The 17,236-nt window shown below is 41.0% G+C and overlaps 1 protein-coding gene across 2 annotated transcripts in view; it reads left to right on the forward strand.

Moving 5' to 3' along the window:
• Nucleotides 1-16,056, forward strand: part of rpn2 (ribophorin II) — a 62,675-nt gene extending 46,619 nt beyond the window's left edge. The window contains exons 17-18 of one of the 2 annotated variants that reach the window (XM_073061915.1): nt 3,334-3,411; nt 15,765-16,056. In XM_073061915.1, the coding sequence (XP_072918016.1) occupies nt 3,334-3,385 (52 nt within the window). In that variant the 3' untranslated portion in view covers nt 3,386-3,411; nt 15,765-16,056. The remainder of the gene's footprint in view (nt 1-3,333; nt 3,412-15,764) is intronic. The other variant, XM_073061916.1, reaches the window with a different exon arrangement.
• The last annotated feature ends 1,180 nt before the right edge of the window (nt 16,057-17,236 follow it).

Below are 17,236 nucleotides of genomic sequence, written 5' to 3' on the forward strand. Positions count from 1 at the left end.
CCTTTAGTATTTATTTGTCAAATTTGCTTTGTCTGTTTCTCTGCCTCCCTTTTAACAAAATCAAAGATGCATTTATCATCAAAGTATATAATCCTGAAATGTTACTTACCGTCTTGAAGATTATGTTGTCCACTTGCAACCCTTGACAGTGTTGCCATGCTCTCAATCATAGCCAACCAGAGTTAACTACCTGTTCTCTAAAGATGAGCAGTCAATAGACAACTCACTATTGCAAGCTGTGATATCAACATTACCCTAAAATTAGCACAAAGGATCACACTACCACCCACCTTATTCCATATGAGTCAAGGTGACAATGTGTAGTCTAACTTCTTGGAGTTTGGGTGTTTGACCAACCAAATAGCACAAAAGGAGGCTATTTCGATGTGCACGTCTGTAATGGCAGGTTCAATGCCCTATCCATCTACAACCTCTCATCTATGCTTGCCTCTGTTCCTCTCCTGTCACTTTGGAAGTTGCTATTGAATTTCCTTCTGCCTGTTTTCCAGATTGTAACTTTTCTTGGTGGGGCTTGCTGATTGTAAGTGCTTCATTGTCACAGAAACAGTAGCCTTTCTGCCCGAGTCTGTATCAACTACTGAAAAAAAAACACCAATCATACATGTAAATTTATTCTCCTCACGTTACCATCGATGACACCCAGATTCAATTTTGCTTGCACGTACACACGCATGCACGCCAATTCTTGCTTCATCAGAGTTGGAGTGGCATCCGAAACATTACGTAAAACCACTCATACAGAGAGTAAAAAGTCTCATAGGCAAAATTCAAAGGCAGGAATGCACCCTGATCACTGGAGCTGGAAGGCAGAAGTTCTGCAGGATGCAGTTTCACTGCTACAGGTTCATCATTCCCTCACTTAACCTTGATTCAGAAATCTAGATTCACTGACCTACAAGGTAGCAAGGTGGAGATGTGTCTGTACCAAAGGAGGTGTAAGGCACTCCTTCCCTCTGCTACCTTACAGGTCATCCTTGAGCAAGGTGCAACACCTGCTCAGCCCAGCCTCTCCCCAGTCAGGGTCCCATGAAGCCATGGGATCATGTGGTGGATATCACAACTCCTGGTTATGCAGCCATTGGGGCCAGGTAGACAATCTCTGAAGAGTATTGATAATGGCTGGAGTCACCCATCTTGTAAAGACACTGCCCAAAAGAAAGCAATGATAAACAACTTCGGTAGAAAAATTTGCCAAGAGCAATCATGGTCAAGACCATGATCACCCACATCATATGACATGGCACATGATGATTAGGTCTGGAATTCGAGCAGTCTGGTCCTTAGTGACAGCAGGTCTGCAACAGCATAATGAGGTGAAGTTGAGTCAGAATAATTTTGCACAAATCCACCTGTGGAGAATTTAAGCAGGCAATGGCCCAAACAGGCTTTATCTATCAAAGGTGTCAAAGTGTTTCAATGTCTAACATTCAGAAACATTTTTTAAAACTATTTAAGTATAACCTTGCAGGCAACTCTTGTATTTTAAAAATTGCTGTCAATTTCCCCCTCTTCAAAACAGCCTGACAATCCCCACTGTCTGCAGACAGACTGTTCAGTCTGAATGCTGAGGAATTGCAACATGTTCCTGCTTCACTGGCAGAGTGGACCAGGACTGAGAACTGGCTGAGCTCTACCAGTGATTAAGTTCAGGACTTCAATCTTTATGTGGCAGTTTTGAAACTCACCACCACTCATTGAAAAGCACATTAATATCTAAAACATGATACAGAGTCATTAAAAAAAAGTACAGTACAGAAACAGGCCCTTGGGCCCATCAAGTCAATGATGACCTATTAATCTTCCTAGTCCCATTGACCTGCACCTGGACTATAGACCTCCATATCCCTCCCATCCATGTACCTATCCAAATGTATTTTTGATACATTTCTCCTTCCAGTTATGCTTACTGGTCTTCCAGTTATAGGGTTTACTACTTGTGGTAAACAGATCTTCTGGTCATTCTGTCAAAGCCCCTATTAATTTCGAACACTTTTGAAATATTACTTGTTAAGGATAATAGTCACACCTTTTATAGTCGATTCACAGGACAGAAGTCTCTTGTTACCAATATCAATCTGGTAAATCTCAGTTCTTTCTACAGTATCTTAATCTTCATAAATTAATGTTGTCAATCATGAGTGATTTGTGAAGGCTTGGTGCATCTTATAACTTTACTTTTTTTTGCAATGTTTGCTGGTGTAACTTTGTCTTCTGCATTTATCCTGCACTTCATTTTCCTTCCAATCCAAGCAGTGCAACTGAAGTAAATGTTTGTTTATGCTGCAGGGTGCTTTACAGATGACTGATTATATCATGTTGATGAATTCCTGTTGGATATATAATTTTAGTAATTCGTTTGAAGATGGTTCATTTGGAATTAGGCTACCTGTGTACTCTCTGAGGACCTTTTTAGCCATGGGAGAAAATCTATTTTAAAGTGTGTAGTCTTTCAAAACAGGGCAGAAATCCATTTATCATGTTAGACAGTGCTTTAGGTCCCAAAAAGTTCCAATAAGCTTCAGCTGTTAGTTTATTCAACAAAAGAATGTTGTTGTAGAACACTATTAGAAAAGAAATCATCGCCTAATAATCAAGTCAGTGCTCTAGTTATTCATTGCAGTTTATGCAGTGTCATTGAATTGGGGGAAGAAGTGAGGTTTTATTTTGCTGTAGTTTTAAATGCTATCCTGTTGGAAGTAGGCATATATGAAAAGAGCAGAATGGGGCTTGCTGTGATTTCTGAACCACACCTTCTCCCCAGAACTGGTAGAATGTCTTACAACAACCACTCTTTAAACATTCCTTGGGTGAGGTAGCTAGAAAGCCAAGGGAACTGTAGACTGATGAGCATCTTGAGCATCATTGGCCAACATTTTGGAGAAATATGAAGTCCAAACTACAACTATATTCGGAGATCATTAATGACTGCAGACAGTCAGTACCTTCGAAAGAAAATATTTGGGTCTGGAATTCACATTTTGCTTTTAAATATGATGTAATAAAATATTTGTAACAGATTTACATTTAATTAAAGCAGTATCTTTAATTTTTTTCATGTATTGTAACTAATGTGCCGGGGGAGGGGAAGCTGAGAAAGTCTTCACAGCAGAAAATAGTCAAAAGCAAATTTCCAAATATTTAGTTCATGCAAACTTCGGTGGTTTGACTCTTTCTATGTAGAGTTAAAAACTCTCAATATGCCATCAGTGGCACTTCAGTGAGGAGTTTAATTCTGTGAGCTTTAACATCGTATTCCTCTGCTCGAAAGATCTTTTGCCTTTTCTAAATCTATATTCCTCTCTCCTTTGCCAGGATTGCAGCAGAACAAAGCAGTAGATTGGCAAAATATAGAACTCTTCGGTAGAAGGGTTTCTAATCAACTTAACCCAAGTAAGGGTTTTAAATGCATCAGCTGTGTATGTAGAAAATTAAATTTTCTGATGAGCATGTGACTTGCTGAGTGTTTTTCGTTTCTGCTATGCATGGCAAAAGATGTGTATTTGAAGTTAATGGTAAAGTTGTATTACTTTTTCATTGTCAAAGTGAAAGTTGTGGCTGTTGGGTGCATCCAGACTTTCATTTAATGTGATCTTGATCAAATGTACATTTTCTGCCATTTAACTCTTATTTTGATATTCAATACTTATTAAAAATAGAATTTATTTTATTGATCTGGACTCTTAATATCAACCAACAACTTAACAAGACTATTTCAACATGTGTTCAGTGGCCACTTTATTAGATACATCTGATTGTTAATTCAAATATCTAATCAACCAATCATGTGGCAGCAACTCAATGCATAAACGCATGCAGACATCAGAAACTGCTGATCACCTGGGATTTTCATGGACAACAGTCTCTAGAGTTTACAGAGAATGGTGCAAAAAAAAACAAAAAAGCATCCAGTGGGCGGCAGTTCTGTGGACAAAAATGCCTTGAATGAGAAAGGTCAGAGGAGAATGGCCAGACTGGTTCAAGTTGACAGGAAGGCAGCAGTAACTGAAATAACCACACAGTACAACAGTGGGGTGCAGAAGAGCATCACTAAATGCACAAGATGTAGAACCGTGAAGTGGATGGGCAGCAGAAGACCACATTGACTTCAGCTCTGGTACCTAATAAAGTGGCCACTGAGTGTATATTTCAACATAATGCTTTCCATATTTAAATATCTCAGGGTCCTTCGTCATAAAAGATGAATGTGTATTGTTGAAAATTAGAAGCTTTGAACACATAAGAGTCCATTGTACTCCTGCTAGCTCAAGAGCTTTACCATTCCCTGCACTTTCTGCAGAGTTTGAAGAAGTTGTTATCTTAAAAGTTAATGTCCAAGATGCATGTGGACTGATGAATTAAATAAGAGCCAGAGAGTAAACCAGAGCCAGATCGAAGTATATAATGTTGTGTGGCATGTGACATTATATATTTATTTCAATCAACATTATATATAGAAAATGCACGCTGTAAAATGTATAAATTTGATCAAGAACTGGAAAGCAAAGAAGATAACTGACCAACCATTTTAATTCCTATCCTCCTACCCATTCCGACATACCGGTTCGTGGCCTCTTCTTTTGCCACAATGAGGCCAATCAAAGGGTGGAATAGATACACATATTCCATCCAGGTATCCTTCAACCTGATGGCATGAACATCAATTTCTCCTTCTGGTATTTCCCCTCCCCCTTCTCTCTTCTTCCCCACTCTGGCCTCTTACCTCTTCTCATCACCTGCCTATTCCCCCCCCCCCCCCGTTGCCCTTTCTTCTCCTCCAGCCCCTTTCCCATCCACCTGATTTCACCTGTCACTGTCCAGTTACCCTAATTCCCTTCACCTCACCTTTTTATTCTGACAACTTCCTTTCTTTCCAGTTCTGAAGAAGGGTCTCAGTCCGCAACATTAATTGTATTTACATTGCCTAACCTGCTCAGTTCATCCACCATCTTGTATGTGATGCTATAAGGATTGGTGGTTCACAATGGTGATTATGAAGACGGGTGATGATTACAGATAACGAATAAAAACTGTCGGTGCTGAAATGAAAATTGAAATGCTGGAAAGCTCAACCAATCATGCAGCATCTGTGGAAAGAGAAACCAGTTGATGATTGGGTCATTTACACTTGGAACTGGTGGGAGAGTGTAGGGTTCAGTTTTCAAAGTAGAGCTTTATGGTGTATGGATTTGGGGTTTGTCGAGTTGAGGTATAAGACGAAAGATTATAGGCAGATGGTTAATACAGCTCAGATGATAAGGAGCACAACTACTAAGCATCACCAAAACATCTTAAAGAAACAAGGTGAGAAAGGGGCATAATGATCATCGGAAACAATGAAAGCAGTTTAGCTGAATTTAGTATGCATCCCAGAGGTTGCAAGTGCCTATCAAGTACCTTGATAGCAAATTAGATCATAGAGTAGACCTGTTTGAATGACTATTCTAACCTTAATCCAGATTTCATTGAATGGGCATGTTTCTCGAGAGTTGATTAAAAATTGTCTGTATGTTGTGTTGCATGCTACATTTTATCATTAAATGTTTTTGATTATTTTGGTGTTTTCCGTACTTTTTCATATTACAATGGGACATTAATATACAGGAAAAGTGGCTATTATAATCATTTTGGCATTCCTGTCGAATTGGTTGAATAAATAATTTCATGTTTCATTATTCCATTTCTTGTGCAAAAATATTGCAAAAATGGATTCTGCATCTTTTTTTAAAAAACATTGACTTCCTTAAATGGGAAACTTAAAAGCAAAGATTTCATTCTGCAACTCAAAGTGACTTAAACGCTCAATATTTAGTCTTTTGTTTTCTTTTGAAGTTGCATCAGGTTGCATTTTATCTAATTTGAGTGTAAATCCACTAATTTGAAACAAACTGGCTTATATGTGAAACAATAGCATATATTTACTACCTTGTAATTGTGATCCCATTAAAAGGTTTTAAATCTCTGTAACTGTTTAGTTACCCCACTTGAAGTACTGTGCTCAGTTCTGGTCAGCTCACTACAGGAAGGATGTGGAAATTACAGAAAGGGTGCAGAGGAGATTTACAGGGATGTTGCCTGGATTGGGTAGCATGCCTTATGAAAATAGGTTGTGTGAACTTAGCCTTTTATCCTTGGAGTGACAGAGGATGAGAGGTGATCTGATAGAGGTGTATAAGATGATAGGCATTGATTGTGTGGATAGTCAGATGCTTTTTCCCAGGGCCAAAATGGCTATCATGAGAAGGCACAATTTTAAGGTGCTTGGAAGTAGGTATAAGGAAGATGTCAGGGGTGAGTTTTTTTACACAGAGGGTGGAGAGTGCGGGGAATGGGCTGCTGGCGATGGTGGTAGAGGCGGATACGATAGGGTCTTTTAAGAGACTCCTGGTTAGGTACATGGAGCTTAGAAAAATAGAGGGCTATGGGTAACCCTAGGTAATTTCCAAAGTAAGTACATGTTCGGAACAGCATTGTGGACCAAAGGTCCTATATTGTGTTGTAGTTTTTCTATGTTTCTATGTTAACTAATCTTGGCTCTTTAGTTTTTAAATAAAAATACCAGTTCGATTTAAATTCAGATTGTATTAACATAAGTGAAACATTTACTGGGATGCTTCCCTCCAACTACCATATTTTCATTTTTCTCAAATCTTAATCTTAAACCTGATTTAAACCTGGCTCATCCAGCTCCTGGTCGTGGCCACAGCCTGTCTCCAGGTCGAGACCTCACATGTCACCACACTATCCCTTGCAACCTCTGCCTCTCTGAATTGGAATACTGTGTCCCCAGCAGCACCCTTGCCTTCATGCACCTCAACAAGTTCTGCGCCCACCATGACACTGAGCTGTTCTTTCATTGCCTCCATCTCTGGGCCTACTTCATTGGAATGGATTCCCCACCCCCAGTTAATGACATTTTCTCCTATCTTAAGCCCTCCTCCTCCGCTTGGGCACTTTACTGTGGCCTGCCATCTCTGGATCTTTTTATCTTTAACTAGCAATGAGAACGCTGTCTCAATTTCACTACTTCACTCACCTTATTCCAACCTCACCCCATTCTACCTTCACCGCACCTCTGAACACATTGCTCTCAACTCTCCGCACAAATCTCCAGACAAGTGTGGTGCTGTTGTGGTTTTGGTGTACTGGCCTCTACTTTGCTGAGGCTGGATGCCAGCTCTTAGACACCTTTTACTTGCCCCTGAACCAGAACCCTGCTGCAAAGCAGCAGACCACTTTCTTCTGCACCATCACTGACCCCATCACCTTGGAGATCTCCACTCTCTAGCCCCCTGCCTTGTTCCCCAATCCCACAATGCTTGTTTCTATTTTCTGCCCAAGAAACATGAACCTAAGTGCCCTGGTAGGCCGATTGTTTCTGCCTGCTCTTACCCCACTGAACTTGTCCTCTTATCTTATCTCCATTTTGTTCCCCTTGGTTCAATCTCTTCACACCTAAATCTTGATACTTTGCATGCTGTCCACCATTTCCACAACTTCCAGTTTCCCAGCCCTAACCACTTCATTTTCACCATTGATGTCCAATCCCTATACATTTTTATCCCTCATCAGGAAAGCGTCAAGGCTGTCTGCTTTCTTATAACAGACCCAACTAGTTCCCCATCATCACCACCCCACCATCACCATCTTTCATCTGGTAGAACCATAGCTCACCCTTAATAATTTCTCTTTGATTCTTCTCACTTTTTGCAGATGAAAGATGAGCCTATACGAGTGCCCATGGCTACCAGCTATGCCTGCCTTTTTGTTGGGTCTATGGAACAATGAAACAACCATGCTCTAAACCTGCAGCCACGCTGAGCTCATCAATTCCAACAACTTTGCTTCCACTTTCCAACCTGCCTTCAAATTCATTTGATCCATTTTTGATACCTCTCTCCACTATCTTGGTCTCTTTGTCTTCGTCTCCAGAGTCAGCTTTTACAAAACTACTGAATTCCACCGAAACCTCTTCCCACACCGTCACTTGCAAGGATGCTAATCCCTTCTTTCAGTTCCTCCATCTCCACCACATATGTTTTCATGATGAGGCTTCCCATTTCAGGGTGTCTGAGATGTCCTCTTTTTTTCCCCAAAAAAACTTTTTCCACTCCACTACTATCATTGCAGACCTGACCCATCTGCATCTCCTCCACATCTGCTCTCACTGTTTACCCCAGTCATAAAAGGGATAGGATACCCTTTTTGCCTGACCTACCACCTCACTTGCCAGGATCTCCTAGTGGCCAGTTATTTTAATCCCACTTTCCATTCCAACACTTGGCGTGTTTGTCCATAGCCCCCATTACTTCCAAGTTGAGGCTAGACACCAGTTAGAGGAACAACACTTCATATTCCATCTTCGTAGTCTTCAAACTGACGGCATCTACATCAATTACTTTCCAGTAACCACTCCTGTTTGTCTTCCAACCCTGTGGCCACTCATTTTCCCTTATCCCTCTGGCTTCTTTATCCTTTCTCTTTGTGCTGCACCACTCCACACCTTCCTCTCCTTGCTTCCCCACCTCCTTCCCTTTATTCCATGGTCTACTGTCCTATCGGATTCCATCTTCTTCAGCCTGATATCTCTTCCTTCTATCAGCTTCCAGCTTGTCACATCATTCCCAGTTCTCTCCCCTTTCCCTTTTATCACCTACCAGCTCCTGATTCTCCTCCCTCCTACCCTTTAATTCTGGCTTCTGCCTTCTTTCTTTCCAGTTTGTTGAAGGGTCTTGTCCCAAAACATGTTTATTTCCCTCCATGAATATTGCCTGACCTATTGAGTTCCTCCAGCATTCTTTGTTTTTTCCAATTTTCTTCTTGTGTGCTTGCTCTTAAGCATACTTTTATTGCTTTGAAATGTCTGAGATCTATGAATAGCATTCTTTTCATGGGTGAATACTATTACAGCAAAAAAATTGCATGTTCTGGAGTTCTTGTGTTTTTCAATGTCCTAATCGAGTTCCAAATAGTTTGGTTTTTATATAGTCCTTGAAGGGGAGTACGCTTCACAAACTGAACCAAGTATTTTTTAATTGCCTATTCCTAGTTGTCCTCAGAGGTGGTGGTGAGCTGCCTTCTTGAACCACTGTAGTTCTTGTGTTGTGCACAATGCTTAGGATTTTGACCCAGTGATGCCGAGGAATGGCAATATATTTCCAAGTCTGGGTGGTGTGTGGTTTGGAGGGCAACTTCCAGAAGGTGGTGTTCCTTATGCTTTATCTGCCCTTGGTTTCCTCGCAGGTAAAGATTGTGGGTTTGGAAAGTGCTGTTTAAGGAGTCTCGGTGAAATGCCGCAGTGGTACAAACTGCTACTTTATGTTGGTGGTGGACTGTGGATGGGGGTATATTTGTTTTTAAAAAAGAATGTACTGTTACATTTATTTGCAAAAGCACATAATGATTGAGGACAAATGGGCCCAACTTGATAGCTTTGAGGATCTCAGTATTCTACTCCACCTGCAACTTTGGCCAACAAGGCATGACACAGCTTATAGGTACTGAATCGAGTAGGGGCAACCGATGTGGAACTGCTTCATACTGAATCCTGCCTTTCATATTCCTCACCAAAATTCCTCTCAAGGTCCACCCATCATCCGTGTTAGTGAGGAGTTTCAGAAGACACTACAAATGGAGGAGAGTTGAAAAGCAAAGATTAGGCCTTATTTTGGCTTGTAATGGTATTGGTTTATTACAGTCACATGTGCTAAGATACAGTGAAAAGCTTGCCTTGCATTCTGTTTATAAAAACAAGTCATTATACATCGCATTGAGCTAAGGTAAAACAGTAACAATGTAGAATAAGTGTAAAAACGACTGGAAGTGAGCAGTGCAGGTAAATGATAAAGTGCAAGATCATAATGAGGTAGACTCTGATGCCAAAAGTCCATCTTGTCATACAAGAATCAAGTGGCACTGTTGATCAGAGATAGTGTCTCAGCTGCAGAAAAGGAGGAAGTCATGGAGGAATTGTCTACTGAGCCTCTGTGGGTGGAAGTTAGGAACAGGAAGGAGTCAATAACTCTGGGTGTTTTTTATTGATCTTCCAATAGTAATCAGGACATCGAGGAGCAGATAGGGAGACAGATTCTGGAAAGGTGTAATAATGACAGGGTTATCATGGTGGGAGATTTTCATTTCCTAAATATTGATTGGCATCTTCCTAGAGCAAGGGATTTAGATGGGGTGAAGTTTGTTGGGTGTGTTCAGGAAGGCTTCCTGGCACAATATGTAGATAAGCCTACAATAAGAGAGGCTGTACTTGATATGCTCTTGGGAAATGAACCTGGTCAGAGAGGATTTTGGAAATAGTGATCATAATTCTATCTCTTTTACCATAGTAGTGGAGAGGGATTGGAACAGACAAGTTAGGAAAGCATTTAATTGGGGTAATGGGAAATATGAAGCTATCAGACAGGAACTTGGAAGTATGAATTGGGAACAGATGTTCTCAGGGAAATGTATGGCAGAATGTTCAGGAGATATTTGCGTGACATTCTGCATAGGTACGGTCCAATGAGACAGAAAAGACGGTAGGGTACAGGAACAGTGATGTACAAAGGCTGTTGAAAATCTAGTCAAGAAGGAAAGAAAAACTTACGTAAGCTTCAAAAAGCTAGGTAATGATAGAGATCTAGAAAATTATAAAGCTAGCAGGAAGGAGCTTAAGAAAGAAATTAGGAGAACCAGAAGGGGCCATGAGAAGGCATTTTACAAGTATGTGAAGAGCAAGAGGATAAGAAGAGAGAGAATAGGGCCAGTCAACTGGGATAGTGGAAAAGTGTGTATGGAACCGGATGAGATAGCAGAGGTACTTAATGAATACTTTGCTTCAGTATTCACTATGGAAAAGGACCTTGGTGATTGTAGGGATGACTTATAGTGGACTGAAAAGCTTATGCATATAGGTATTAAGAAAGAGGATGTGCTGGAGCTTTTGGAAAGCATCAAGTTGGATAAGTTACCGGGACCGGACGGGATATACCCCAGGCTACTGTGGGAGGCAAGGGAAGAGATTGCTGATCCTCTGGCGATGATCTTTGCATCATCAATGGGGACAGGAGAGGATTGGAGGGTTGTGGACATAGTTCCCTTATTCAAGAAAGGGAGTAGAAATAGCCCAGGAAATTATAGACCAGTGAGTCTTACTTCAGAGGTTGGTAAGTTGATGGAGAAGATCCTGAGAGGCAGGATTTATGAACATTTGGAAGGGCATAATATGATTAGGAATAGTCAGCGTGGCTTTGTCAAGGGCAGGTTGTGCTGATTGAATTCTTTGAGGATGTGACTAAACACATTGATGGAGGAAGAGCAGTAGATGTAGTGTATATGGATTTCAGCAAAACATTTGATAAGAATAGCCCATCCAGGGCTTATTGAGAAAGTAAGGAGGCATGGGATCCAAGGGGACATGGCTTTGTAGATCCAAAATTGGCTTGCCCACAGAAGACAAAGAGTGATTGTAGACGGGTCATATTCTGCATGGAGGTCGGGGATCAGTGGTATTCCTCAGGGATCTGTTCTTCGTGATTTTTATAAATAACCTGGATGAGGAAGCGGAGGGATGGGTTAGTAAATTTGCTGATGACATAAAGGTTGGGGGTGTTGGGGATAGTGTGGAGGGCTGTCAGAGGTTACAGTGGGACATCGATAGGATGCAAAACAGGGCTGAGAGTGGCAGATGGAGTTCAACCCAGATAAGTGTGAGGCAGTTCATTTGGTAGGTCAAATATGATGGCAGAATATAGTATTAATGGTAAGACTCTTGGCAGTGTGAAGGATCAGAGGGATCTTGGGGTCCGAGTCCATAGGACACTCAAAGCTGCTGTGCAGGTTGACTCTGTGGTTAAGAAGGCGTACAGTGCATTGTTCTCCATCAGTCATGGGATTGAGTTTAGGAGAGGAGAGGTAATGTTACAGATTTATAGGACTCTGGTCAGACCCCACTTGGAGTACTGTGCTCAGTTGTGGTCACCTCAAAACAGGAAGGATATGGAAACTATAGAAAGGGTGCAGAGGAGATTTACAAGGATGTTGCCTGGGTTGGGGAGCATGCACTATGAGAATAGGTTGAGTGAACTTGGCCTTTTCTCCTTGAAGTGACGGAGGATGAGAGGGAACCTGATAGAGGTGTATAAGGTGATGAGAGGCATTGATCGTGTGGATAGTCAGAGGCTTTATCCCAGGGCTGAAATGGCTGACATAAGAGGGCACAGTTTTAAGGTGCTTGGAAGTAGCTACAGAAGAGATGTCAGAGGCAAGTGTTTTTTTTACACAGAGGGTGATGAGTGCGTGGAATGGGCTGCTGGCGACGGTGGTGGAGGCGGATACACTAGGGTCTTTTAAGAGACTCCTGGATGGGTACATGGAGATTAGAAAAATAGAGGGCAATGGATAACTCTTGGTAATTTCTAAAATAAGTACATGTTTGGCATGGCATCGTGGGCCAAAGGGCTGTATTGTGCTGTAGGTTTTCTATGTTTCTAATCAAGAGTCTGATAATAGTGGGATAGCAGATGTTCTTGAGCCTGCCTGCTAGTACGTGCTTTCAGGCTTTTGCATGTTCTGTCTGATGGGAGGGTGGAGAGGAGAGAATGATTGTCATGAGTGAGTGGAGTCTTTGATTATGCTATCTGCTTTGTTGGCATTCACTGGTATGTAAATTATTAATGAAGGTCTGCATGACCTTATTAGATTGCTGTATATGGTATTTCATGCAGGTACAGTACTTCTATATATTCTAGGTATATATCATTATAAAGGCCTGTTGTATTGTGCTGGTCCTCCTGTTGCCCTTAAATGCAGATTAACAGACTATGAGCATCTCCTGCTTCCTCAGCAGCTCTACACTGCTCTCATTGCCTGCCTTTTCTCATGTGATTTGTAAGTCAGCAAGTACAGTCGGTGAGTACAGGAGATGGGATGTTATGTTGAAGTTGTGCAAGATGTTGGTGAGGCTTTCTTGGAGCATTGTGTTCAGTTTTGGTTACTTACCTACCAGAAAGATCTAAATCAGGTTGAAAGAGTACAGAGAAAATTTACAAGGGTGTTGCTGAGACTGGAGGACCTGAGTTGTAAGGAAAGATTGAATAGTTCAGGCCCTTGTTCTTTGGAGGGTAGAAGATTGAGGGGAGAATTGATTCAAGGTGTATGAAATTGAGGGGTATAGATAGGGTAAATACAAACAGGCTTGTTACACTGAGGCTGGGTGGGACTACAGTTGGATGTCATGGGTTAAGGATGAAAGGTGAAAAGTTTGAGGGGAGTCTTCACTCAGAGTCATGAAAGTGTGGAACACTCTGCCAGTGAAGTGGTGCATGCAAGCTCATTTTCAACATCTTAATAGAAGTCTACATGGATGGCAGGGGTATGGAGAGCTGTGGTCCCTGTGCAGGTCGATAGGGAGTAGGCAGTTTAAATGGTTGTGGCATGGACTAGATGGACCGAAGGACCTGTTTCTGAGCTGTACTTTTCTGTGACCTTGTGACTCTTAAATTGAAACTCAACAGATCAGGCAGCATCTGTGGAAAGAAGAAAATGTGAATTTTTCAGGTCTGGAGTGAGAGTGAGTTGGATCTTGAATCGGTGACTAGATCTTCTAGGGAGCTTGTGTATTCTACTGCACTACCTTAGGACACATGAAAGCTTGTGTGCAAGGCAAGCTGTCACTAGTTGTGTTCCTCAGTCCAGTAATCAAAGAGATTGTATTTCTCTCTAGAGCTACTCTCTCCATGGCTTTGCTGCCCTATCATAGTAACCAAGGAGGTCAGCTGAGATGATCATCAGGGTCATCATCAGATCTCTCTTCCCGCCATCACGGACATTTACACTATGCACTGCATCCGCAAAGGAAACAGCATTATGAAGGACCCCATGCACCCCTCATACAATCTCTTCTCCCTCCTGTCATCTGGGAAAAGGCTCCGAAGCATTCAGGCTCTCACGACCAGACTATGTAACAGTTTCTTCCCCCAAGCTATCAGACTCCTCAATACCCAGAGCCTGGACTGACACCTTGCCCTATTGTCCTGTTTATTATTTATTGTAATGCCTGAACTGTTTTTGTTCACTTTACGCAGTTCTGTGTAGGTCTGTAGTCTAGTATAGCTTTCTCCATGTTTTTTTTATGTAGTTCAGTCTAGTTTTTGTACTGTGTCATGTAACACCATGGTCCTGAAAAACGGTGTCTCATTTTTACTATGTACTATACCAGCAGTTAGAGTCGAAATGACAATAAAAGTGACTTGACTTGAAGGATGCTGGCATGTGTTGAAAGGATGGATGGAGAGTATTTGTTTAAGATGACTTGGCATTGCATAAAGAATGAGGCTGACTGCTGGCTGTGGCTGAATGGATAGCAATGTGAAGCATTGCCTAGACAGCAACTGAATAGTTGTCCTTGCAGTGTACACTGGTGTAAAGAATGATCTGCTGCTGTGAGCTTGAGAAATAAGACCAAGCATTGACAAGAACATGCACATTATTTACATCTTAATAGAAGTAGAAAGTGGATTGGCAGAGGACAGTTTGCATCAAGTCACCACATTCTGGCAGTGTCTTGTTTCATGGAGAATATCTATGAACATCCTTTTCTTCCCCTGCATGTATCTTGGAATCACTTCTGTTATCGAATCCCATACAACCTTGACACTGCCCTATTTTTTGGGCGGGTGGTTTCGTCCTTTGGTGAGCATTATTCTTCTGCATGCACTTGCAACATCTGATGTCAAATCCAGGGAAATGTCACTGAAAGACAATCTTTGAGAATCTTAATTTCAAATTAACTTCCAAGCTCTTATTTTAAAAAAAAAAATCCTCAGAACTCTGGATTGAAATTAAAGCTTGCCCTACTCATTATGCTCAAAGGAAACTGGTTGAAACATCTGAGAAAGCATCAGTACAATAGTTGTGTTGCGAAATTGCTGACAAATGCAGTACCTTTACTTGCAGCTATGCCTGATTTGACCAGACACTGCCTCATTCCGACCGCTTGTTTTCCTTATGTTCTCAACTTCAGATTCAGCTCACTTTCACGTTCTGCAGTAATCATATTGTAAAGTTGCTTCTCTCACTGAATGAGCAATCTAGTTTAAAATCTGTTTTAAAGGATGGGCAGACTAGAAGAATTTGTCGAGAACTATCATGGTCATGAAAAGACCAAAATCATCCATGTCATGTGACATGTCTCATAACAAACCAGTGTCTAAAGGTGTGCACTATAATTCCTCTTAAAGTCTTGTGAAGACAATCACTGTTGGACTACTGGCATATTGAAAGAACTTAAAGACTTTTATGAAAAAGAGTTGTGGTGTCTGGCTTGTTAACTGAAACAATCAGGGCAATTCAGTGCTTCTTTGGAAGTGGCTGTCTAATCATTTGTATTAGTTTGTGCCATGCCTAAATTCCTACGGTTGTGTTAATTATTAAAAAGCTATGTTTTAATGAGGATGTTCTCAAAGGAGGAATGTTTTGCAAGGTGTGATGTGCACTATGTATAGTTTATGTATGACATCATGCAATAAACAATCATTCAGATCAGAAGTTAGTTGAGGATTGGAATCAGTGTAAGTAAAGCTAGGTGCCTGGAGTTGAAAAATAAGAGGAGGCCTCAAAATAATTTGCTACCTTTAACAGTAGAAGAATAGTAGTTCAGTCACTGTTGAGAAAAATAATCTTGTGCAACTGGCAATTGTATGTTAAGAATCAACAAGTTAATTTGCTAAATAAATTTGATTTTCTCCTTTTAGATCGGGGAAGCAATAGAAGCCCTTGAGGAAAACCTGAAGATGAAAGCTATTTCTAAAGCCTGAAGATGTGCCACAAGATTTTTAAAAAAATTTGATTGTAATTTCCTTTCTTGAAGTGGTGAAGGTGGTTTTTATTTTAAGTGCACTGACTTTTTGGCTCATGTGAGACACCTCTGAGATTTGCAAGTAATTGACTGCACTTCAAAGTGCTGGCTTTCCTATTGGCTGTCTCTGATGGTGCATGTTTTGTAATATTAATTTGTTTTCTGCAATAAATCGTAGCAGAAAATGACATTTTCTCGTATTCTTTATTGATTTCTTAATAATGAAGTTTTTCAAGTATGTCATGCTGAAATCCTACATGATTAAATGACTGTTGACCTGAATTTGTTAATCCTTGGACCAAGCTTATCACTAGAAAGGGTCCCATTTATTGCTCCATCACAAGTTGCCTTTGAAGGTTGGGATATATGCAGGTCATTTTTATAAAAACAAAATGTACATGTCCTTTCAATCTGCCTGGTTAAAGTTTATTAAAGGACACTTTTGATGCCCTGCAGCAGGTGGGGTACATACAGTACTGTTCAAAACTCTTAGGCATATGTATAGAAAAATTCTATAAAGCAAAGATGCTTTCAAAAACAATGAAATGAAAAGTTTCAAAATATCAATAAAACTATAAAAAGCAATAAACCGTACAAAAAATGAAATCAAATATTTTTGGTATGACCATCCTTTGACTTTAAAACTGCTTCAATTTCATAAGGTACACTGTCATGCAGTTTTATAAGAAAATCGGCCACAGTTTTTCTGCAGACTTGGTCTATCTCGCTTGCTTCTGTCTCTCTTGGTAATTCCAGACAGCCTTGATGATGTTGAGATAAGGGCTCTGTGGAGGCCTTACCATCAGAAACCGTAATTTTAAAAAAAGTAGACTAAGACCCCAGCCGTCAAAGCCTAAGTCTTTTGCACAGTACTGTACATTAAAATACTATCTGCTTAAAAGTTGCTGTTTTATGTAATTACATTGCCAGCACATGTTGACTGGTAATTTTTTCCCATCTACGAATGGCATTGCTGTTTTCACTTGTGCTCTTCGACACCCTTCAGTTCCACCTCCAAGAAGGACAAAGTTAACTAGTGCATAGGGACAGCACCACCAGTAGGTTTCCCTCCAAATCAGCATGGTGATCATACACTCAATAACCACTTTATTAGGTACACCTGACTGTTAATGCAAATATCTCATTAGCCAATCATGTGGCAGGAGCTCTTGTGCATAAAAGCATGTAGACATGGTCAAGTGGTTCAGTTGTTCAGACCAAACATCAGTTGACCACAATACAGCTTCTTGTCTGCTGAGTGAACACTGGGGGGGCAGCACTGCCTCCAGCTTGGATGCTGTGTCCGGTGGGGCACACTGACACCTCTCTCCTGGACAGCTGTAAACAGACGACAGCACAGCCTGAGGC

The sequence above is a fragment of the Hemitrygon akajei genome, chromosome 11 (assembly GCF_048418815.1).
Source record: "Hemitrygon akajei chromosome 11, sHemAka1.3, whole genome shotgun sequence".
NCBI classification, from domain to species: Eukaryota; Metazoa; Chordata; class Chondrichthyes; order Myliobatiformes; family Dasyatidae; genus Hemitrygon; species Hemitrygon akajei.